The sequence below is a fragment of the Rhipicephalus sanguineus genome, chromosome 3 (assembly GCF_013339695.2).
Source record: "Rhipicephalus sanguineus isolate Rsan-2018 chromosome 3, BIME_Rsan_1.4, whole genome shotgun sequence".
Taxonomy (NCBI): Eukaryota; Metazoa; Arthropoda; class Arachnida; order Ixodida; family Ixodidae; genus Rhipicephalus; species Rhipicephalus sanguineus.
Genome location: NC_051178.1, coordinates 111758256 through 111784206, shown reverse-complemented (window position 1 = coordinate 111784206; position 25951 = coordinate 111758256). Strand labels below are relative to the sequence as shown.

The 25951-nt window shown below is 46.8% G+C and overlaps 1 protein-coding gene across 1 annotated transcript; it reads left to right on the top strand.

Annotated features, from left to right (window-relative positions):
• Nucleotides 1–1435: 1435 nt before the first annotated feature.
• LOC119385762 (uncharacterized) lies at nt 1436–25574 on the top strand. The gene is made up of 11 exons (XM_037653149.1): nt 1436–1447; nt 1651–1773; nt 1856–1984; nt 5111–5248; nt 7671–7796; nt 9387–9515; nt 10294–10419; nt 14069–14197; nt 17359–17487; nt 24143–24389; nt 25504–25574. The coding sequence occupies exons 1-11, from the start codon at nt 1436–1438 to the stop codon at nt 25572–25574; spliced, it is 1359 nt and encodes a 452-aa protein (XP_037509077.1).
• The last annotated feature ends 377 nt before the right edge of the window (nt 25575–25951 follow it).

Below are 25951 nucleotides of genomic sequence, written 5' to 3'. Positions count from 1 at the left end.
CAGCATATGAATTTTTCAATGGCATCAAACTCTCTAGTTAATGCGTTCATATTTAGCCGCAATCCGGTTAATTGGGACGATTGTCGAAGCGCCCTGTGCGCGAAGCGCCGCAATTGTGCGACGCAAAGAAGTGAAAGCGGTATTCACGGGCCGCCGAAACGGCCGCGGGCAGGCGTTCTCACCGTCCACAGTCGCATCGCCGGCACAAATTAAGCTATGAGCTCAAAGCGTTTCGTACACGCGGGGTTCTCGAGCCGCGTTCCAGTGACGAAGTCGCAAATGAGGAAAATTGCGGTTTTCGCACTGCTCGTATGCTAAATATTTTCCTGGATTGACGTATTGATCAAGGAAATGAAGGTGCATTGGTGCAATAGACATTTATTCTTTGTTTTCTTGATACTTTCGATAATTCGGCATTCGGTTAATTCGGACAGTTTTTCCGGTCCTGTGAAATCTGAAGGAGCGACCTTGTACCGCATTGACGGCGGATCTGCTGAAGCCGGCCGTAATATGTCCAACGTGAAGCAAAAAAAAAAAAAAACTTCGCGCCGCGATGACGTCATCGCGCGTTGCCTAGCAACCGGTTGCACAGCTGTGCGCCTGCTTCGCTAGCACATACACTGCTCCGCTAACAGCCAATCCTCCCTGGACATTGCGCTCAACCGCTCGGTCGCGCGGACGTTTCATACAGAATGAAGGAGCGCATGCGCTCCTTCATCCCGGCGCGTGGGGGCGCGCGCCGCGCGAGACACAGACATGGGGAGACCGAAGATGTATCGCACTGCCCATTAGGACGCCGCTTGCCGGCAATAGCGGCATGCTGCCACGCGAGGCTGCCGGGATCCACTCGTTTTATGTAGTCCACGAAGTAGTGCGCCGGAAACAGTGAAACGAGACTGTGCTGTACTCGACTGGAACTTGGCATCACTTGGCAGCACTTCGTATAGCTTGGCTTCACTTTGTATGGCCAGCACCAGCTAGGAACCGATCAGCTCCGCTTTGCCTTCAGCCTTGTGCCTCTAGTGCATGGTACGCCCAGCTTTGTTTGTCAACAGCGGAGCCGTTCAAGCTTGGAGTAACGCGGTTTGTTGACGCCGCGTAACTGGCGAAGCTGAAATGGCGAAGCTAGGAAAGCCTAGTATAGCCATGCGATGCTACAGTAGGTGATGTGAAGGACACTAAATGCATATTAAAGCATATTACAGTAAAGCAAGGAGGTGGGAAAGTGAAGTGAGGGTGTGGAGGAGTGATGTGAAAGTGAGGACGACGGGAGAGGGTAAAGCATAGTCACGCATAGTATAGTAAAACAAGGGTTGGGAAACAGAAGTCAGGTTGAGGAGGAGTGATACGGTGGCGAGGAGGATGGAATGGAGGAAAGGGATAGAGTAAAGCATAACATAGCCATGTGTAGTGCGCTATAACAAGGAAGTGGGAAATGGAAGTGAAGGTGAGGAGAAAGGAAAATAAGAGAGTTGGTATAGCGTAGTTTAGCGGTGGCGTGAGAGCGGGACCGAAACCACGCTGACTACCGGTAGATAACATAAAACAGATATGTATTACTCTACGTTGCAGTCCGTGAAAGCAGTTCAACCAGATAACATTGGCATTTAGACCTATGTTTCCACATCATATGCACTGTACTGAATACAGAAGCCGCTAAAAGGCTCGCCTGGAGCCAAGACCGGAAGGCAGGACAAGCAGAACGAGCCACGCAAGAAGCTGAACACGTCCGAAACACTGAAAAGCCCAGGTCCGGAACAACGAACCATTGAGGCGAGTTATGTTGCGTTGCATGAAATGAAACATTGCGCTTCAAACATGCATTTTCCCATCACATGTGCTGTCCTCATTGCAGGAGCCCCGAGAAGGTTCGCCACGAGGCAGAGAGGAAAGACGGGACCAGCACAACCAGCCACGCAAGAAGCCGAAGACGGGCAGTACCGAAGCACCGAAAAGCCCAGACCCGGAAAAACCACCCCTTGAGGCAAGTAGAGTCCGTACACTTCAAAAGTATATGGACTCGTCTCCGTGTAATCTCGCTACTCTGTGAAGATCAAAGTGTTCCAACTCTCCTACTTGCAGTATTGAAAAGTAGCGGAATAGAGCAGAACGCGCTTTTCATAATAGGATTATATGACAGCAGAGCTGTTATAGTCGAGGTTTGCCGTGTGTCGTAGATGGAAAATGACCATCATCATGAACCGGCACGCGCTCAATCACCCCTCATGCATTCTGCACAGAGGGTTAAAAAGAAAAGCTGGAAGGTGCCCTAGGTGGTGTTTGCCGCCCGTGTTTCCTTATTATTTTTTAGTGGACCAGGCCGGTGAGTAGTGAGGTTTGCCCAATCTATGTGGTCCATAAGCTCAATAGGAATTTTGCAGTAGAGCTGTGGCGGTCAAGGTTCGCCGTCTGTCATAGACAGAAAGAGATAGAAAGAAAGAGAAAAATAGCTAGAGAGAAATGGAAGAAAGAGTGAGAATGATACAACGCGACAAAACGACTACAGAGAGAGAGAGAGAGAGAAAGAAAAACATTGAAAGAAAGAGAAAAAGAGAAAGAAAAGGAAGGAAGAAAAAACTCCAGGCCTGCGCTGAAACCGCAGTACAGTCACAGCGAAAGCTGGAAGAGCGGCGTTTCTAGAGCCCGTTGAAAGCTCTCTTGGGGCTTCTAATACAAGTACCCACTACGCCATAAATAAAAGCAAGGTACCCACTACGCCATAATTCACAATTTTTGTGAAGTTGGGAAGCACCTATTAAGCCATTATTCACCATTCTGCGAAGAAGCGAGGCACCAGCTACACGTCTGTAAGGCATTATGTGCACTTTGTTTACGCAATGACTGATGATGAAGAATTATGGCTCAGCCCTTTGTAATTGGTTGGAAGATTTAAACGGCCCACCAGTTAGCAATTTGCATTGGGTGACGCCCGGAAGCTATTTCCCTTTCCCGCCATGCTGTATAACATACGTTAACGGGGGATAGAGAGGGGGGGGGGGGTGCAAAGAACTTTATTGAGACCCCGAGGAAATGGATCATGCGCTTATGGGCTTCCTTGGCAACCAATACAAGCGCACTTGCGAGGAACCCACTATGCTATAAATTATTGTAATTTTTGAGAAGTAGGGAAGCAGACACAATGCCATTTTTCGTCATTCTACGGGCAGCCGTGGTACCTGCTAAACGCATGTAAGGCATTATGCGCTTTGTTGATACTGTGCCTTATGACGATGAGGCATTATGGCCGATCTCTTTGTAATGGGTTGGAAGGATTCAACAACCTACTCGTTGCGCAATTCGCATTGTGTGACGCCTGGTTACAGAATTCGCGTTGTGCGACGCTTGGTGCTTATTTTACCCTCCTACCACGCTACATTGCATATGTTAATGTTGTTGCATATGCTAATGTGGTTCCTTCCCGACATGAAGCCGGTATAGGACCTTTTTGCAAAGCAGTTTCAAGCACCGGCATGGCTCAGTGGTTGAATGCTGGGCTCGCACGCAGAGGACCCAGGTTCGAACCTCGTTCCATCCTGCAATTTTTTTCTATATATTTTTTTTCCTATTTCGAGCGATAGTGTTTACGGACACAGACGGCGGCGGCGGCGGACAACTACGGCGCCAAAAACGGCTGCTGAAATGATCTCATAACAGCTTTCGCTGTAAAAGATAGAAAGACAGAAACAAATAGACGCAGAGGGACAGCGAAAGAAAAACACAGATTAAAAAAAAAGAGCAAGCATAGTCATGTCTAGTATAGTATAGCAAGCGGTGGAAAGAGACAGGTGAGAGGGTGAAAGCCTAATGAAGTCAGGGCCACTTAGGTGCCCGCCAGCTCTGTTGTGACCCAGCCTTTTGCAACAGTTCAGGCTGCGCATTTCTTTTTAAGGGCGAAGCTCCTTAAGGCGTCACCCGTTCGTCCCTCGTAGTCGTAGTAGTGCGTAACCAGTCGTAACGCAGGTACCAGATCTTGACCTCCAAAGTGGTGCCGGTGGGAGATTTTTCCTGTGCGTTGTTGAACAATAAAAAATTCGCAGCGTGCGCGTTAACTAAAAGCCGAATTCTTCTGTCTCTCATTCCCCATTAGCAGCCATTGGCATGTTCCAGTAGGAAACGTTAGTAGAAGTAGAAGTGTAAGTGTTAGCTAAAAGCCGACTTCTTCTGTCTCTCATTCCCATTAGCAGCCATTGTTTACCTCCAAGGTAGTACCTGGTGAGATTTCTCCTGTGCGTGATTAAACAATAGAAATTTTGTTCAAAACGCCGTTGATTGATGAAATAAACCAACGAAAGATGTCAGATGTTTTCTAAAAGCAAAACGAAAGAACGCCAGATGTTTCTAAAGCAAAACGAAAAGACGCCAGCTGCTTAACGAAAGACGCCAGATGTTTTCTAAAGCAATGGTTTTCTAAACAATGAAAATTCACAGCGTACATGTAAAATTAAAGTGAGCTGCAAGTCGTCATAACTCATCGAACCTTTAGTATAAACGCGCCCGATCTCACGTCGGTGATGATGTACTGGGCAGAATTCACGGAAGATTCACGGTTTACCGATGAACCTCCGCAGCTTCGCCCCCTCATCATCATTCACTCCGTGGATATGCTGTGATTTTTTTTTTTTTGAAAGAGAGTCGCTTTCAATGTTTTATCAGTATGGCTGAAACAGTACACTAGTTCTCCACGATTGCACTAACTTTGCGTTACTTACAAGCATGCTAGTAATAGTTCAGAGGAGAGCTCACGCCCCGACTAGAACGGTATCTGATTCATAGAGATACCGTTAAACTCCAAAACACCTCCATGTCTCCTTTTATAACGACATAGAAATGACACTCTGGCGCAATAGGTTGGACCTCTTAGCGCAATCTGGCGCCATTGATGTAGCATGCGCATCGCAGCAGTAAGCGTTCTCCCCAGTGTGCAATTTTTGTCATTTATCATATAGGCATTGACGCACACACGCATGAAGTGATACTGAGGCTGGATGCAGCAAAAACGTAAAGTTGCGATATAGTAGCGGAATACGCTCAGTGCATGAAAGAAGTGGAAGGAGGAGACTTCAGGTTTTCAACCAATGTCTCCCCATGATATGCACTATCCTATATACAGAAGTCGGGGAAAGGTTCACCAGGAGGCAAAGGCGGAAGTCGTGATCAGCGAAACCTGCCACGCAAGAAGCCGGACAGCGGCGGTGCCGAAACACCGCAAAGCCCTGATCTGGAACAACCATCCCCTGATGCAAGTTCCGTATGTCTGATATTTGAAAAGCAGCGTAATAGAGTAGAACGAGCTTGGCATCGCAGAAGTATACTCAAGGAGAGCCGACGTTAATGTTTATAAGCGAGACTGAAATGATGCGCGTATTCTGCCCCGTTGCATTAACTTCTCTTTATTACAAGCATGCTAGTAATTTTCAGAGCATAGCTCGCGCCCCGACGAGGAACACGATGAGCCTATAACCCAGTGATGTCCTCAGACCATTAAACAGTGGCTGGTTTCTAAAGATCTTTTTCAACTCAGGAGCACTTTCCTGTATCCTCTCATGACAACTCAGAAATGGCACTCAGTTGCGGAATACTTAACCACAGTTTATGAACGGATGCCGTGTTCGTTTTCGCTGAAAGATCACTGAGACGACCGTCTTGGCGCAAGGTGATCGCCGAAGTACGAGACTATTGCCAAATCTGGTAGTATCCAATGGATTACATCTCTTAACGCAGATTGGCGCAATTAATGCAACAGTCGCACGCTGCAGTAGCCATTCTTTACAGAATAGGATTCTCGCCAGGGATATTATAGACATTGAGAAATCAGGGCTGTTCGGAAGCGGCTGCTGACACGTATTTTTAGCCAGAGATATACAAACGCACACGCACACACGTGCGCGCGCTAGCGGTAGTGCGTACGCTAGTGGTAGTTTTATTGAGGACCTGCAAATACTACAATGGGCGGAGGGGCAGGCGAAGGGAGACGTTCATGATTTTAACTACGCTGCATGCATCGATAACATAAAACAGCGAAATGGTGTACAGGGTAATGTCACATTGCCCGAAAGAAGTGCAAGGAGGAGATATCTGGTTTTTGAACCAATATTCCTCATTATACCTGCTGCGCTCAACACAGAAACCACAGCAAGGATCGCCAGGAGTCAAGCGTTTAAGACGCGACCAGCGCAACCTGCCACGCAAGAAGCCGGACATGGGTGAAGCCGAAACGCCGAAAAGCCGAGATCCGGAACAATCCCCCCTTGAGGCGAGTTTACTACGTGTGCTACCTAAAAAACAGCGGAATAGAGTAAAAGACACTCGCCATCGCAGGAGTATATTCAAGGAGAGCCGCCGTTAATGTTCAGCGTGACTGAAACGATGGACGAGTTGTCTTCGGTTGCATTAATTTCGCTTTAGTTTATAAGTATGCTTCTAATATTTCAGAGCAGAGCTTGCGCTCCGATGAGTAACGCCATCAGCATGCTGCAATAATATCTTCAGACAAATAAAACAAGTTTCTAGAGATCTCTTTATACTGTAAAGCACGTCCCTGGCTCTCCTCATGACAACGTAGAAGTAGCACTCAGTCGAAGAAGGCTTAATTACAGTCTATGAGCGGAGGCCGCGTTTGTTTTCTCCGAAGGATTATGAGACGACCATTTTAGCACAAGGCGGTCGCCAAGTATGAAGATGTGCTTAATTACAGTCTATGAGCGGAGGCCGCGTTTGTTTTCTCCGAAGGATTATGAGACGACCATTTTAGCACAAGGCGGTCGCCAAGTATGAAGATGTGCTTAATTACAGTCTATGAGCGGAGGCCGCGTTTGTTTTCTCCGAAGGATTATGAGACGACCATTTTAGCACAAGGCGGTCGCCAAGTATGAAGATGTGCTTAATTACAGTCTATGAGCGGAGGCCGCGTTTGTTTTCTCCGAAGGATTATGAGACGACCATTTTAGCACAAGGCGGTCGCCAAGTATGAAGATGTGCTTAATTACAGTCTATGAGCGGAGGCCGCGTTTGTTTTCTCCGAAGGATTATGAGACGACCATTTTAGCACAAGGCGGTCGCCAAGTATGAAGATGTGCTTAATTACAGTCTATGAGCGGAGGCCGCGTTTGTTTTCTCCGAAGGATTATGAGACGACCATTTTAGCACAAGGCAGTCGCCAAGTATGAAGATGTGCTTAATTACAGTCTATGAGCGGAGGCCGCGTTTGTTTTCTCCGAAGGATTATGAGACGACCATTTTAGCACAAGGCGGTCGCCAAGTATGAAGATGTGCTTAATTACAGTCTATGAGCGGAGGCCGCGTTTGTTTTCTCCGAAGGATTATGAGACGACCATTTTAGCACAAGGCGGTCGCCAAGTATGAAGATGTCATCAAACCTAGCAAAATGCAGTAGATTGGCGCAATTAATGTAGCTGTATTATCCCTGCAGTACACATTCTTGCAGGTCATATTATACACATCGACAAATCATTGACAAACACAAGCACGCACATTCAGCAACACCCATGCATATACGCACGCACCGCATACATACGCTTGTTGTTTACCTCCTTTATGATTTTAACTAGGCTGGATACGGGAATATCAGAAAACTGCGAAATAATATAGGAATGTGCTACAGTGCCTGAAAGGAGTGCAAGAAGTAGACCAGTATTTTTTAACCAACGCAGACACAAAAGGGATCACCAGGAGTCAAGTGCGGAAGACGTGGCCAGCGCAACCTCGCACGCAAGAAGCCGGAAACGGGCGAGGCCGAAACACCGAAAAGCCCAGATTCGGAAGAATCACCTCTTGAGGCAAGTTGAGCATGTGCACTACTTGAAAAGCGGCGGAATAGAGTAGAAGGTGCTGTCATGATCGGGGGTCGCCCACGGGACCGGAACCAGCCAGGCCTCGGGGAGAGGTAGAAATCAGGAACCGGAGCTCATAACAAGAACGTTTATTTACGTTGGTAGCGTGTTTCTTTGGAGCGTCCCGCCGCTGGCGTTATAAGTCCTTGGTCGTCATAAAATTCCCTGTTGGGGAAATCCTTTGAGTCAAGGACAGTCCAATGAAGATGTTGTCCTCATTTCCGTCCGCAATGGGGGGGAAATCAAGCACCACCTCCTTCCTAACTCAGGAAAGAGCTAAGCGGTGCGCGCTACTATTACGGCGGCGATGGGGAGGAGACCACCAGACACAATAGGGCGCACACACACAGTAAAGGGGTCGCGTCTGCGCAAATTCTTTGAAAACTGGCCGTGCAGTCAGGATCAGTCTTTCCTCTCCCGATAGCGGCGCCGGCGCAGCTGACGGCTTGCTCCCGGCTAGGTCACAATGCCCTAAGGCACCGCGAAGTGTGGGAAAGGTGCCTCATGAGCGATCTCAGGCGCTCGGCTAATTGTCCGGTGCATCTCGCAGAACGTTTGGGAAAGCAGTGATCATGCGACCGCTTTTTCCGAGCAGCCTTGCCTGCACTTAGCTCATTTCGAGGCCATAAAACAGTAAAACTCGGCCGGGTGTGTCCAAGGCGCATGACGAGGGTCACTGGCATCTTTGAAGGGTTCATGACACGACTGTCCTGTTGTCGCCGCATCAGGTACACTTCGGGAAACGTTGACGATGAAGAAAGCAGGATAGACGCCGCCAAATCATTCCCAGGGTCCAAGCAGCACCAAGCCGTGAAAGTCAATAATAACAGTGTTTATACTGAAGACGAGCCGCCGTTAATGCTCAGCGTGATTAAAACGATGCAGAAGTTCCCCTCGGTTGCATTAACTTCGATTTGAATATAAGGATGCTGGTAATAGTCCAGTGCAGAGATGGCGCCCCGACGAGTAACAAAATAGCATACCAATCATGCATGCAGACCGATAAACAGTTACTGGTTTCTCTTTAAAATCAAAAACACTTCCCTGTCTCCTCTCATGAGAACATAGAAATGGCACTGAGTCGTTGAAGACTTAATTGCAGTTTGTGATTGGATTCCGCACGTGTTTTCACCGAACAATATCTGAAATTATCGTCTTGGCGCAAGGTGGTCGCCAAGCAGGAGGCTGTCGTAAAATCTAGCAGGATGCAGTAGGTTCCAACTCTTAAGGAATATTGACGCAAATTATGTAAGTTGCTTTACTGCGGTGGCTATTCTTGCCAGGAATATGTAATTGAAGATCAGTGACACACGAACGCACACCCACTCGCACACATCCAAGCACGAACACCCACAAACACACATACACTTGTTCTTGTTTACCGCCATTGGTTGATGGAGATGTTTGCGATTTTAACTACGCCGGATGCATCAATAACAACAATCAGCCTAGTTAAAAGGATGCAGAAATAACATAAGAACATAGACCAGTATTTTAAGAAACATCTTCCCATTATATGTGCTATACACAACGCAGGAGTCAAAGGAAGGATCGCCAGGAGTCATTCGTGGAAGACGTGGCCAGCGCAACCTGCCACGCAAGAAGCCGCACACGGGCGAGGCCGAATCACCCAAAAGCCCAGATCCGGAACAATCACCCCTTGAGGCAAGTTTACAGCGTGTGCTACTTAAAAAAAAGCGGAATAGAGTAGAAGAAACTTGCCATCGTAGGAGTATATTGAAGGAGAGTCGCCTGTAATGTTCAGCGTGACTGATACGATGGACTAGGTGTCTTCGGTTGCATTAATTCCGCCTTAGTTTATAAGCTTGCTTGTAATACTTCAGAGCAGAGTTTACGCCCCGAAGACGAACACCATGAGCATAATCCAATAATATCTTCAGACAACTAAAACACGTTTCTAGAGATCTCTTTATACTCAAAAGCACATACCTGTCTCTTCTCATGACAACGTAGAAGTAGCACTCAGTCGAAGACTTAATTGCAGTCTATGAGTGGATGCCGCGTTTGTTTTCTCCGAAGGATTGTGAAACAACCATCTTGGCGCAAGGTGGTCGCCACGTTTGGGGATGTCATCAAATCTAGTCAAATGCAGTGATTGGCGCAAATATTGCAGCTGTATCATCGCTGCAGTGCTCATTCTTGCAGGTAATATTACAGACATCGACAAACCATTGACAAACCCACACTCACGCACGCACATGCAGCAACACCCATGCACGCGCACGCACCGCACACATACACTTGGTATTGTTTACCGCCATTGGTTGAAGGGAGGGCTTTATGATTTTAACTAGGCTGGATACAGCAAAATCGTAAAACCGCGAAATAATATAGGAATATGTCAGTGCCTGAAAGAAGTCCAAGAAGTAGAGCAGATTTTCTAACCAACACCTTCCCACTATATGTGCTATACTAAACACAGTCTCAAGAGGGATCACCAGGAGTCAAGTCCGGAGGACGTGGCCAGCGCAACCTCGCACGCAAGAAGCCGGAAACGGGCGAGGCCGAAACACCGAAAAGCCCAGATTCGGAACAACCACCTCTTGAGGCAAGTTGAGCATGTGCACTACTTTAAAAGCGGCGGAATAGAGTAGAATGTGCTGTCATGATCGGGGGTCGCCCACGGGACCGGAACCAGCCAGGCCTCGGGGATAAGTAAAGATCAGGAACCGGTGCTTATAACAAGAACGTTTATTTACATGACTATTGGCAGCATGTTTCTTTGTAGCGTCTCGACGCTCGCGTTATAAGTACTTGGTCTTCCTGAGATTCCCTATTGGGGAAATCCTTTGAGTCAAGGGTAGTCCAATGAATATGTCGTCATCATTTCCATCCACAATGGGGGGATGGTCCAGCACAACCTCCTTTCCAACTCGGAAAAGGGCTAAGCGGCGCGCCATGCTCATCCGGCGGCGATGGAGTGTGGACCACAAGACACAATAGGGCACACACACACAATGAAGGGGTCGCAACGGCGCAAATTCTTTGAAAAACTGGCCGTGCAGTCAGGTGCAATCTTCGCTCTCCTCGATAGCGTCGCCGGCGCAGCTGACGGCTTGCTACCGGCCGGGTCACAAAGCCATAAAGGCACCGCGGAGTGTGGGAAAAGCGCCTGATGAGCGATCTCAGGGGCTCGGCTAATTGTCCGGCGCTTCTCGCAGAACGTTGGACAAAGCAGTAATCCTGTGACCGGTTTTTCCGAGCAGCCTTGACTTCAAACAGCTCACTTCGAGGCTATAAAACAGTAAAACTCAGCCGGGTGTGTCCAAGGCGCTTGACGAGGGGTACTGGCAACTTTCTAGGGTTCAGGACACGACTGCCCTGTTGTCGCCGCATCAGATATACTTCGGGAAACGTTGACGATGAATAAAGCAGGGCAGACGCCGCCGAATCATTCCCAGCGTCCAAGCAGCGCGGAGCCGCCAAAGTCGATCATAACAGTGCTTATATTGAAGAAGAGCCACCGATAATGTTCAGCGTGACTGAAATGATGTTTATGGGGTACATTTTAGCGCAAATTGTGAAAGAAAGCCCGGCAAAAGAGTAGAGGAAAGCAAAAAGGTCGAGCGCTAAACCTTTCTGCTTTCCTCTACTCTTTGCCGGGCTTTCTTTCACAGTTTGCGCTAAAATGTACCCCATAGATTTCAACCAACTCGCCCAGCAACAAGTCTTACTTGAAATGATGTTCGAGCTCTCCTCGGTTGCCTTAACTTCGCGTTACCTATAAGTATGCTGGTAATAGTCCAGAATGGAGATGGCGCCTCGACTAGTTAAACATAGCATACCAATGCATTCAGACCAATAAGCAGTTACTGTTTCCTTGAGATCTCTTTGAACTCAAGATACTTCCCTGTCTCCTCTCATGAGAACTCTCTTGAGTTGTAGAAGACCTAAATACTGTAATCGATGCCGCGCGTGTTTTCACCGCAGGATCGCTGAGATGATCGTCTTGGCACAAGGTGGTCGCCAAGCAGGAGGCCGTCGTCAAATCTAACAGGATACATTTGGTTGCATCTCTTAAGGTGGTAGGCCACCTTCAAAAATCACAGCATATCCACGAGGTGAATTGTGGCGAGGTGGGCGAAGCTCCGGAGGTTATGGGTGATACCTTTTCTCCTCCGAGAAATTCGCCCGATAAAATCATCATGCAAACACGTGAGGTACGGTGAAGATCTCGTTCCTGATGCCAGAAACCGTGGTGAGGTTATTATCGAACCAAAGTCGATCACACACGTCACAACTGTGGCCATGCGAATGAGCGAGAAATTCCCGCTCGAAACGAGCGTTGGCTCCTTGAATGTGAGACCGCTGGCGCCGCTTGGTCACCGCTTCCCGCGCACGAGCACCATCATGGTCTGCCAGGCGCCACGCTCGGTTCGCCGCCGCTTCTCGGGCTCGCCTTTCGGGGTCCGCTGCTCGGAGTGCACGTTGCGCCGCGACGTCATTGGCGCACACCGTCGCGGGATCCGCCAGGCGCCGCGCTCGCTTCGCCAACCAACGATCCGACACGTACGGCGACGAACTAGGAGACTGAGAGAGGCACTCGTTCCCCGCGCACCCAGGCACAGCCCGCCCAGCAGCCAATAGGAGAGTAGCGGCCCTTCCGCCGCCATCTAGTGGCGATTCACATAAGCGCACTATTGCACACACTTCTATTGGACTAATGCCACCTAGGAAATGAGACGAGAAATGGTGATGGCGACACAGACTGTGTACAGCGCCATCTAGAATATCATCACTCAACTGCACTTTGTATGTACTTCTATCAGACAGCGCCATTTTCTGTTCGGGAGATACAACCGGTTACTCCTGACGCGGGACAAGGTTAGACTAAGAGGAGGTACGCCCCTAAAAGTTGAATTTTTTTCACGAGGTCGATTTTTAGTTCTTTGTTTTTGTGCACGCCAATACATTCAAAAATATGTTGCAACAAATATTATCCTGCTATCATCATTTGTTTTCAAGTTACAGCAACTTTTCCATACTCCATGCTCGTATAGCGAATTCAAAACCACATTGTGTTTCTTTTTCGAAAGTAAGTGTTGTTTCGTCTATATTATTGATATTCAAACAACTTTACAAATTTTATTGTGACTGTTACTTAAGATGAGGTCACTAAATATAACTTTTATAAGGGGGTTTATTCACCAAAATCAAAGGCCTGGGATCAGCGGTGTCAAACACTGTCACGCGCGCTCTCGGCGCTTCGTCTTGGTCTTCATTCACTCCTACTCGATGCTTTCTCGCTGTCTCTTTTTCCCGCTACACTTTGTCTTTCTAATTGTTTTTGAATCCCTAAAAACGGCTACAGGGGGACGCACATCTATTGCAAGCTCTAAAATATTTGTTTGCGTTTTTCTCAAAATAAGAATTTGCTCCATCTCATTTGACGCCAACTTTCATAACCTTTTTCTCAGTGTGTACTTCGAACTGAAATTTTGTAGAATTGTTTACAACATATATTATATACCTCTGCAGCGAACTAGAATTAAAGAAATTGATGGAATATTTTTTTTAATTTCACAGTAACTTTTGCAAACAGGTTCAGTGTAAATTGGCTCTTTTTCCCCGTCTTTTTGGTTTTTTTTAACATTACTTCCTCGATATTTTCTGCATAATATTTATCCTAGCTCATTGCATAGCTCCAACGTTTAGTTACACAAGCTTTACTGACTTAAGCGACCCAATAGTCACTTAAAACGGCTGGCGTGACTACCACTTTTAATGCAATTTTCGGCAAAGATGACCTCCCGAAAAATATATAATCAGTATTTCAAACTATAAATGGCTGGGTAAGTTAAATAAGGCATGCTTGTTTTGAAGAAAAAGTTATTTAAACGCTGGCTGCTTCTGAAAAAAAATTTTTTTGACTGGGCTAGCACCTTAAGGAAGATTGACGCAATTTATGGAAGTCGCTTCACTGCAGTAAACATTCTTGCCAGGAATATTAGACTTTGAAAATCATTGACACACGAACGTACATGCACTCACAAACATACAAGCACGAACACGCACAAGCACACGTACACTTGTTCTTGTTTTCAGTCATTGATGGATGGGGGCGTTTATGATTTTAAATACGCTGGATGCAGCAATAACATAAAGCAGCGTAGTTAAAATGATGCAGCAATAACATAATAACATAGACCAGTTCTTTAACGGACATATTCCCATTATATGTGCGATACTCAACACAGAAACCACACGAAGGATCGCCAGGAGTCAAGCGCCTAACACGTGACCAGCGCAACCTGCCACGGAAGAAGCCGGACACGGGAAGAGCCGAATCAACCAAAAGCCCAGATCCGGAACAGTCACCCCTTGAGGCAAGTTTACAGCGTGTGCTACTTAAAAAAACAGCGGAATAGAGTAGAACACACTTGCCATCGCAGGAGTATATTGAAGGAGAGCCGCCGTTAAAGTTCAGCGTGACTGAAACGATGGACGACTTCTGTTCGGTTTCATTAATTTCGCGTAAGTTAAAGCATGCTTGTAACACCATGAAAATACTGCAATATCATCCTCCGACCAATAAAACAAGTTTCTAGAGATCTCTTGGTAATCAAAAGTTCTCTTCTCATGACAACACAGAAGTAGCACTCAGTCGAAGAAGACTTAATTACAGTCTATGACCGGATGCCGCGTCTGTTTTCTCCGAAGCACTGTGAGACAACCGTCTTGGCGCGAGGTGGTCGCCAAGTATGAAGATGCCATCAAATCTTGCGAAATCGAGTACAATGGCGCAATTAATGCAGCTGTATCATCGCTGCAGTACATATTCTTGCCTGTAATATTATAGACATCGACAAATCATTGACAAACACACGCATGCACATTCAGCAACACCCATGCATACGCGCACGCACCGCATACATACACTTGTTGTTTAGCGCCATTGCTGGAGGGGGGGCCTTTATGATTTTAACTAGGCTGGATACGGCAATATCAGAAAACTGCGAAATATTATAGGAATATGTTACAGTGCCTGAAAGGAGTGCAAGAAGTAGACCAGTTTTTTTAACCAACACAGTCACAAGAGGGATCACCAGGAGTCAAGTGCGGAAGACGTGGTCAGCGCAACCTCGCACGCAAGAAACCGGAAACGAGCGAGGCCGAAACACCAATAAGCCCAGATTCTGAACAATCGCCCCATGAGGCAAGTTGAGCATGTGCATTACTTGAAAAGCGGCGCAATAGAGTAGAAGGTGCTGTCATGATCGGGGGTCGCTCATGGGATCAGGAACCAGCCAGGGCACAGGGAGCAGTAAAGATCAAGTGCCGGAGCTGATAAGAACGTTTATGTACATGACGATTGGTAGCGCGTTTCTTTGGAGCGTCTCGACGCTCGCATTATAAGTCCTTGGTCTGTTGGAGAAAGCCTTTGAGTCCAGGGCAGTCCAAAAAAGATGTCTTCCTCGTTTCCGTTACCCCGTTGGGGGCAAATGTCAGGCACCGCCTCATTCCCACTCGGGAAAGAGCTAAGCGGTGTGCCCTGCTCGCCTGACGGCAATGAGGAGGAGACCACAAGACAAAGTAGGGAACACGCACACAGTGAAGGGGTCGCAGCGGCGCATATTCTTAAAAAAACTGGCCGTGCAGTCAGGTGCAGTCTTTGCTCTCCTCGATAGCGGCGCCGGCTGTTACAAAGCAGATGCGAGGGTCCTGGGCCAGCTGTCCCCAAGCGAGTCTTCCCGCTTCTTGGACCCCCCCCCCCCTCATTTCGGAGAACGTATTTGACACCTACACCTGCGGTCTTCTCCCCGAACTGGGCGCTTCGGCTGGAAAGTGGCAGCTACGCGCGGGTCTCCTCCGTGGAACGCGTATTTGCAACGAGCTTGTTTTTAGTTAAAGCTGGTGCCTTTGTTCGTAAAAGGATTTTCAGTTCCCCGAAGTGGCATTGCCCCCCTTTCTTCCGAACTGGTCGGACGTGGAGAGTGAGAGTGCAGTGGTCCCTGGCATTGTTATCCTGGGGGCGGTGACCTATGTGTCGAAGAGACGGACCCTCCAAGGGTATGAATGTTTGTGATTGGACGTTTGCTAGTTATGCAGCTTCAAAAGCATGCACGTTTGTGATTGGACATTTGCCGATTAAGGAGTTTCCCTATCTTGGGAATGAAGCGTATTTAAGGAGCAGCAGAGCGTCTGCTCGGGAGGTATCGATCGGACTAGATGTCGTTCTGACGATCCTGTCCTCATGATGTTGTAAGTAAACGTCTGTTAAGTTTTCCTCAACGCCGGTCTCTCTGCCTCGGCTTCCTGATGTTCTGGACATCCCTGGGCCTGCGGTACGACTCCCGCCGCTCAGCTCCACGCTACCCCCTGAGTCCGCGTCGGCCAACGACGCCGCTCATAACACGGCGCAGCTCAAGGATTGCTACCGGCCAGGTCACAATGCTATAAACGCACTGCGGAGTGTGGGAAGGGTTCCTGATGAGTGATTTCAGGCTACGTGACCGGTGCATCTCGCAAAACTTTCGACAAAGCAATGCACATGTGAGCACTTTTTCCAAGCAGCCTTGACTTCAAACAGCTCACTTCGAGGCTATAAAACAGTAAAACTCAGCCGGGTGTGTCCAAGGCGCTTGACGAGGGGCACTGACAACTTTGAAGGGTTCAGGACACGACTGCCCTGTTGTCGCCGCATCAGATATATTTCGGGAAACGTTGACGATGAATAAAGCAGGGCAGACGCCGCCAAATCATTGCCAGCGTCCAAGCAGCGCCGCGCCGCCAAAGTGGATCATAACAGTGCCTATATTGAAGGAGAGCCGCCGATAATGTTCAGCGTGGCTGAAACGATGTTCGAGCTCTCCTTGGTTGCATTAACTTCGCGTTACTTATAAGCATGCTGGTAATAGTCCAGAGCAGAGATGGCGTCCCGACGAGTAACACGATTAGCATACCCATAGTACATTCAGACCAATAAACAGTTACTTCTTTCTAGAGATCTCTTTAAACTCAAGAACGCTTCCCTGTCTCCTCTCATGACAGCATAGAAATGCACATAGTCGTAGAAGACTTAATTGCAGTTTATGAATGGATACCGCACGTGTTTTCACCGAAGGATCGCTGAGACGATCGCCTTGGCGCAAGATGGCCGCTAAGCAGGAGGTCGTCGTCAAATCTAGCAGGATGCAGTAGGTTGCACCTCTTATGGCACTGACGCAATTTACGTAAGTCGCATCACTAGGGTAGACATTCTTGCCAGGAATATTGTAGATATTGAAAATCATTGACACATGTACCCGAACGTACACACACACGCACTCACACATATAGAAGCATGAAACACAAAAACACATACACTTGTTCTTGTTTACCGTCATTGGTGGATGGGTGCGTTGATGGTTTGAACTACGTTCTATGCAGCAATAATATAAAGCAGCGATATATTATAAGAATATGTTACAGTGCCTGAAACGAGTGCAAGAAGTAGAGGAGTTTTCTAACCAACATCTTCACAATATGTGTGCTATGCTCAACACAGAGGTCACAAGAAGGATCACCAGGAGTCAAGCGCGGAAGACGTGACCAGCGCAACCTGCCACGCAAGAAGCCGGACACGGACGGGGCCGAAACACCGAAAAGCCCAGATCCGGAACAATCACTCCTTGAGGCAAGTTGAGCCGATGTACAGGTCGGTCCACTGTTAAAGGGAACACTCGAATGAGCCCCCTTCATTTTGCTGGCCCCCTCATTCCAAGTGGATGTGGAAACGTTGTTTGTTCAAGGTACTGGTCTGTCAAAGGGAGTCGGAACTGTCAACCACCAGTAGTCTTATGTAAATCTAAGCCACTGTACTGTTGCAAGAGAGCGATATCCTGACATGCCCTGAACGCAATTGTTCCCTTTAACAGTGGACCGACCTGTACATGAAAATGAACGGAGTAGAGTAGAAGGCGCTTTCCGCAATAAGGGTATATTGAAGGGCAACCGACGTTAATATTGATCACCGCCACTGAAATGATGCACAAGTTCACCTCGTTTTTGAGAGATCGGCATGCTAGTAATAAAAGGGTGAAAGATGGCGTTAGGAAGCAATTCCTCCTGTTTAATTGTAACTGACCGAGAGTTTACACAAATATGTCCAACGATTGTTACGCAATCTACAGAGGGACTTCATTAGACCTCCATTGCTATGAATTGGCTTTCTCCTGAGTAGGATAACACGGTCAGCTTACAGCGCAAAAACGACGAGGACAGAGACCAAGAATGCGACGACACGAGCGCGACACAGCGCTCGTGTCGTCGCATTCTTGGTCTCTGTCCTCGTCGTTTTTGCGCTGTAAGCTGATCGAAAATGAACTATAACCAACTAGCCCAGATTTCACTTCTTGTTCAGGATAACACGGGTGAGATTCTCGCCGCAGAATGTAACAATACTTAGTTTGTTGTTGCTGATGTATACGCTTATGAGCAGCTGCTGGTAAAGCTTATTTTAGAGTCATCGATTCCATGTGTTCCTTATCAGTATCATCCACTGTGCAGTTCTTACGGTTTAAATTCCAAAGCTTGCTCATAACGTCGTCAATCTAGACGCTGCGCTCAACCTTTGGCGCTTTGATGAGGGCATCTGCGTAAAACAGGGCAGTTTGTTTCGTCGTATACATTGCAATTCAACCGTCACTGCTCCAACTCTCTACACAGTGACAGTCGTGGACAAGTGAAACGCAAAAAAATGATAAATTACTACAGTTTCCGCAAGCGACGAGCCCAGAGGACCATCTCACACCGGTAATTATGCTGTTGCCAAAGATTCATTGGTCAACATGCTAAGTGAACAAGCCGAACCTATTATTACAGCGTACTGTTACTACTAAGTGCACCGGTAAAATGAACGAAATATTGTAGGTGAGCTAGTCTTAACTTCGCTCGTATTTCGGTTGTCTATTACTGTACTTGCCTTGGGATTGTAGTGGTATTTGTGTTGACCTACGTAGTTACAGAAATGGTATTCTCTAATGTTTCAACTCAGTTTTACGTTCTTATATGACAGTAATATGAACTTATCAGCGACTACAAAGTGACTTGTAGGTCTCTAAGAGGCTTATTTCTGTAAGTGAGCTGTGAAGGGAGCTAAGTAATCTATTTTTTCATGGTCCTAACCATAGGCGGAGAGTTTTCATTTTACCGGAGGGGGCCGGGATGGGGGCCCGACCTACTCTTCCACATTTCTCTCTCAATCCCCCCCCCCCACATATATGTATATGTATATATATATATATATATATATACACATATATATATATATATGTATGTATATATATATATATATATATATATATATATATATATATATATATATATATATATATATCACTGTTTGTCGACGTTCCGTTCGGAGACCGATCTTCATCAAGACAAAATTTACTAGGCTTCGATGCGCTTTTATATCGTTGTCCTCAGAGCAAGAGAGAGAGAGACAAAGTAAAAAAAAGTAAAAAACCGAAGTTTAAAGAAAATTAAGTAAAAAAAAAAGTAAGAAAATTCAAGAAAAAGAACACGGAATCGCGAACACACCATGTGCACATACTTGGACATACTAACAACACGTGTTTCCTGGGGAAAAAAAAGGCCAACAAAGTCAGCTAAAGTGTCTGTTCGCGATTCTTTTTTTCCTTAATTTTTTTCAATTTATTTACTTGCTTTTTCTTTTTTTTTACTCTGTTTTACTTTGTCTCTCTCTCTCTCGGCTCGGAGGACGACGATATAAGAGCGCATCGGAGCCTGGTAAATTTCGTCTTGAAGAAGATCGGTCACCGATCGAAACGTCGACCAATAAACAGTTTTATAGAAGTGTATACCTTTTTCCTATTTATTTTACTGCAACCGAAGAACGACTCTTCATAATCTACGAGCATATATATATATATATATATATATATATATATATATATATATATAGAGAGAGAGAGAGAGAGAGAGAGAGAGAGAGAGAGAGAGAGAGAGTGGGGGGGGCGTGCAACTTCCAAATTAAAGAATTTAATATATCTTTAGTCTCTTAGGTGATATCATTATGAAGATCTGTGAGTGAGAGGCTCCAGATTTATTTTTTCAATTTACACAAAGACATCGATCCACCTCGGAACTCTTTGCTCAAAGCGAAAAAAGGCCTGCTACTCGTTGACTGCATCGCATAAGCTCGATTCCCACAATTCGTGGGATCTGCCGAATTTTTTTTTTATTAACAGGCTTTACTTCGTTAAAACATGCACCAGACAGGAGAGAGTAGGCTAACGCTGGCACGGGAAGCTTTATTTATGCCATTGAATTCAATTCAAGATGGCCGAAAGTAGTTCTCAGATGGTAGCAAATACCATTTGCTACCACTACACCTTGTGCGAAGCTGCGGTTACGCATCTTTCCGCTAAAGGTTTTTTTTGGTGGACGAGTAACCGACTTGCTCGTTGGTGACCGAACTTGTAGTAAAGCCCTTTACTGATAAATAAAAAATGCGTACCATCTTTCCTCGGCACTTTTATAGGCAGGCATGTCGAAGGGTACCCATTTGTAGACAATCAAGAAAGTAACCGTTTTCTATTGGCGATTAATACCCTTGTCACACGGGTAGTCTAACCACAGTTAAGTACGACGGCCGTTAAGTCTAACGGCTGTCGTACCTTGTCACACGACAACCCGAACTGCAGTTAAACCGCTAACGACCGTTTCCGTAAACGGAGGTAGGCAACCCCTGTTAGCGCCGTAAACTGACAACATGGCGGCCCCCATGTCGGACGCGAGCGGCTCGGCTCCCAACGACATATCGAGCCAAAAGCGTGTCAACTGGACCGTTGCGACGATGGAGGCGTTGATACACATTTGGGAAGATAAATTACCGGCTTTGAGGTACAAGTTTGTCCGTGCTGCAAAAGTCTAGTGTGCATTTCACGAGATTGATACACGGCTGCGTTCGTTCATTGAACAGGCCTTCACGCTATTTGATAGACGCGCATCAAAACACACTGCTGACGCGTCCATAATCGAGCGTGAGGCCCTGTAAAAGGCGATGTTATAGCGGTGTTGCACGAACGCAGCCATGTATCAACTAAAGAACGGTTGGAAGCGTTAGAGGCGCACAAACGCGCGTCTATTTAACATTTGGCGCGTTTCACGCGTTTTTGTTTTTTTCTCGGAAAAAGCAACCAGACAGGTGTGACAGCGCCTCTGTCTGGTTTGCGGTAACTGTGGTTACGTCCGCTAACTGCAGTTGGGTATAACAGCGGTTAAGCTTACCCGTGTGACAAGGGTATAAGTTTGTGCGAAAGCATTCATTGACTGACTGTGTCGGGATTGCTTTGTATTTGCAGTAGCATTTTTGTGTTCTCAAAACCAGTCGAGAGGGCGCGGAGCTTCGCGAAGCGCTTTCTTCCTCCGTCACGCGCCTGGCCCTCGGTCGGTGCTCGTGCACATGCAGGGCTGGCACGTGCACTGCGGCTGGCTTCGCTTGTCGTAACGGAGCTGTCGACGTTTCGCTTGGTTCGCGACGCCTGCAATGGACAGAGTAGTGTGCGTACCACTCGAGCGCTGGCAGTTTCTGTGGCAATATGTAACGAATATTACATTGCTACAACTGCGGATAGTCAAAAGTTCATACACAGTTGGCGTTGCCCGAACTGTCGAACACGAAGCTGTGCTCAGAATTCGCATTAGGCAGTATCGTAATAGTCGGTGAATTCTTTAACTTGTCATAGCTTAATTCGTCGCTTCAGTTGTTCATCAACACAAAATATTATGCACGTACAAATCTGTTTGAGGGCATTTTCCACTGAATGTTTGACTTGTCACTGGCCCATGAGCTGAATTTCAAAAGCCTGAAATGAAAAAGAAGCGGGCATAAACAGCCCCCAGTGAAATTGCTGCCAGACAGGACGGCCAACAGTATGTTGTCAATGGACGGGTACCTAAGCCAAGCTCTTTAAAAATATCCTGGGTCGGCGCCATCCAGGGGGGGGGGGCTCTGCCCCCATGAGGCAGTACAGGGGGTGGGGGGGCACGCCCCCAGCCCCCAACTATATGCCTGGAACGTTGCTATATTTTCGTAGAGAGCATGCTGCCGCGTTTTGCGACCAGGCCCCGTGGGAGAACGCGCGGGAGCGTACTGCTTAGTCACGTCGCAAGACTTAAGCTGCTGCTCGAAGGCAGCTGCGAGAGTCAAAACCCCATTGTGTTGCTTTAGCGAGAGCTGCCTGCGAGCAACGCGCGTCGGTTGCCGATGGCCCGTTTCCAAGGAGACGCCGCGAGAGGTGCCAGGGCTGCCAGGTTTGCCTATGTTGCGCCACTTTGGCTACTTTTTTTTGGGCTGGTGGTGGCAGAAAAAACATCTTGGCTGCTTCGCTATTTCTGGCTACTTTCTTCTTCCTCCTATATGAACCAAATTATCACTATCTTGTGACGTCGCAGCCACTGCCTTTCGAGTATGGGGTGTCAAAACATTGCGAACAAGGCGTGTTTTGGCAGTTGCATTACTAAAAATTAAAAAAAGACCCTTGGATACGTCGCTAAGACTCGGGGCAAAAATTTTTAACGGGGCTCATTTTCCAGCCACATATTGTTGAACGCGGTTTTAAAGTGTAATTGGAAATGAACAGGGCAATCTGAAACGATGAGCATCCATGAATCTACGCACTCATCGATATAGCAAATCGTATTTCCGAAGAACTGTCCACGTTAAGCCCCAACCGCATGCACGCGATTTTCGAGCGACGGCGACGAGCGACAGCGACAAACGGGCTCCGTCGCGCTGTCGCGTCGCGACGGGAGCACCCACATGTTCGCGACAAAGTGTCACGGTTGTTCGATTGAAAACTAGTGCGCGCACTAGTTTGCAGTTAAATTGCGAAAAAAAATTACAAAGTAGATGAATGACAACATGCCAAATTTATTATTGACTTGTGTGAGATAAGGAAGTCATAAAAGGTTTCGTGATTCTCTTTTTTCGCAATCTTAAGTTTAACCGCGACAGTAGTATCTGCTGTGATCTAAAGGGGGCGCCCGGAAGCGTACGCTACCAAGCCTAATACGTCGCATTTTGCAAACTGAGTTATGTTAGGGTTAGTCCACGAGGCGCATCTCTACAACGTTTCCTCTTGCTGTCGTGCAACGTTTAAGAAAAGCAGCAGCGCCTCACATCGCTGCCTCGCAAGAAGAAGGGCGGAAGGGCCACCACACGACGACGTTGACATTGCAGTAAGCTACCAACAATGCAGCAAGCTACCACCGAAACATCAAAACGAACCGTCGATCAAAATTAACGACAAAATACGGCCGCTGCTTCACTCTCCGCGTGAGATGGGGCTGTAAAGAAGGTGGTCTATAACTTTCATTCCTTGAAGTACGCGCCGATTAGAAGCATCAAGAGCAAACTGCAACCGAAGCGAGGATCAGAGATGCTGCCATGTTGCCGGATATCGTCATGGTCACTTCCTGGCTACAAGCGATTTTTTCTGGTTTTCCAGAAACCTGCGACGCGACAAGCGTCGGTGATGGATGGCCCTCCGCGACAGCAAATCATGTCGCTCGTCGCCGTCGCTCGAAAATCACGTGCATGCGGTTGGGCCTTTATTTCTCACAATCAGGTACGGACTGCAACTCGAAAGTGCTGAGTGCTTGGGCATCGTCAGTTAGCGAGAAACGATTGCGAAAGCGACTACAATTTACGCTTTAACGCCAGCGTCTGTGATATTGAGCACCCTCTTACGCCACTCATTTTTATTGTCGCGCAATACGCGTCAGGCGAGCGTCATTCCTGCAACAGCTCAAGGATGCTCAGCATCCGGCTCGAAATAAGTGCTAATATCAACAATTTATGCTTCATTCTCAGTAATTATGATTTTGGCGGCTCCTTCCTGTATTTATCGACATTTCCAACAAAAGGCTCTTACATTTAATTATTTAGGTGAACACGTGGCAGTTATTTTCATACCCGCGTGGCTACTTTTGGCTACTTTGCCTGCCCTGTCTTGATCCACATTTTGGCTAGTTCTTCCACTTTCTTGGCTACCTTTTGACTTTTCCACCTCACAACCCTGAGAGGCACTGGCCACTCTACCAAAAGGCGGAAAGGGGACAGGCGAGGGAAACGTAGCCCGATCGCCGCTCATGTTCCGGTTATCTTATCGTTGACGTTGGTCCCAAATTGGACACATTTTCGGCCCTACGAAGAGAGAAGGTAACTGGCGAAAAATTAATGCCACGGGGCATGCGTGTTGTACGACTTCGTGTGAAATCCATGAAGTTGTATTTCATGTCATCTTTTATCCATCGCATCGCAGGTGACGAATGATCAGAAACAGCCCACAGACAACGGGAGCGACAAGAACAGTTCGCCAAAGCCAGAAGAAGAGGCCCAAGCAGAAACACCGCAGGTGCCAGATAAAGAGAACACTTCTCAAGTGGAGTCACCCGAGAACAAAAAAGACCAACACATAAACACCGTCAGCAGGGCCTTGATCAACATGCGTCGCCGGCGGATGACGATACGCTCACGTGCCACCACACCATTTAAAGTTTTCAGCCCGCGTAAGTTGACCACCGTATGCAAAAATGGGACGCGTATTTTTTTATGAACTTCAGTATTCAACCCACGTGGCGGTGTTTTCGCTACGGCGTTGCGCTGCTAGCTACAAGGACGATTGCATTTCTATGGCAGCTGTATGCGGAGGCACCACTGAATGCTTATTTACACAGCGGCCGTGTTCATAAATCTATGTTCTGGTTAAAAGACACCAGACAGTCAAAATGATTCGTGAGCTCGGAAGTATGTAGGGTCACTCATAATGAATGTGGCTTTGGCAAATAAACAGCAGAATGTACGTTTCTATGTCAAATATATTTCTGTTTCTTTTCAACCATGCACGCCCTAACTAACCAAAAAAAAAAAGATAACCTAAGTACATCAAGATAGTGTTGTCTCTACTCTGTGCAGTGTACTACCATGTACGATTGCAAATATTTTATTTTTTTTCGTAAATAATTTGTGTAGCGTTCAGGGGAAGAGAATTTATCTTGGGAGGTAAAAATTACAGCCGAAATTGAGCAAGCTGGGCAGCATAAGCAGTTCTGGCAGGAAAACCTAGCAGGCTGTCTGGTGAATAAATTATGAGGGCTAAGAGATTTCTGACTCTACTTTGAGAGATATCTTCGGACTAATTACTTCAAATGATCTTGCCCTTGCGTCTGAGAAATGGGAATATTTGTAATGTCACTTGAAACATCCTTAATTACTGAAGGTTACTTACAGTATTTGTACCTCCAACTGAATTAAAGGGTCTCCGACTTGGTGAATGATAAAACAATACACTTTTATTGTGATAGCAATTATATGGACAATCTCGGCTGATTTTTGCCGTGGCCTTAGCCGTCATATTCCAGATGTGTATGCGTAGACACACACATATACACACATATCATTATCATTATCATTATCATTATCATTAGAAATAGCAACAAGCTGTAGAGACGCGTGGCAACTTCCACCGCCTTCTTGTCTAACGTTTCACCAACATGATCATACCTTCATTTCGCATGTCACCAACATTATAACGTCAACAAACGAAAAAAAAAAACAAAAACAGTTTAACGACCAGGGTGAAGCAATGAATGCGAGAGCAGCAAATTGGAATGTCACACGCAGAACAGCAGCTCGAAACTTTCAGCAGCGGCCTGCTCAAGCACAAAGGACGCACGAAAATAACCCATACATGATCTTCTAGCTAGCAGCTCACTCCTTTCGCAAACGCGGCCGCTGCATCGAGGGAAGTGACCTTGGTTCGGCCTACAGCTTCAATGCAAACTTTGCAGTTATTATATATATATATATATATATATATATATATATATATCTATATATATATATATATATATATATATATATATATATATCGCCAAGCAATATAGTTAGAAGAAAGACTTTTTTAAGCGCGCGACCTGGGATTCGACCCTGCCCTGTCCCTCATACCGCAGCGCGCCACGTTGGACAATTCGGCCACGCACCTCCAGTGAACTAACGGCGAGCTATTTATGTACTCTATTTACCACTGGCGGTACGCAGATCTCGGAGGTGCTTCAGCGAGTTCATTCAA

Excerpts from the sequence above, each read along its gene's own strand:
- LOC119385762 (XM_037653149.1), top strand. Across the intron at positions 9,516-10,293 it reads CGGAACAATCACCCCTTGAG|TCTCAAGAGGGATCACCAGG; the intron begins GCAAGTTTACAG and ends TACTAAACACAG. Across the intron at positions 14,198-17,358 it reads CGGAACAGTCACCCCTTGAG|AGGTCACAAGAAGGATCACC; the intron begins GCAAGTTTACAG and ends TGCTCAACACAG.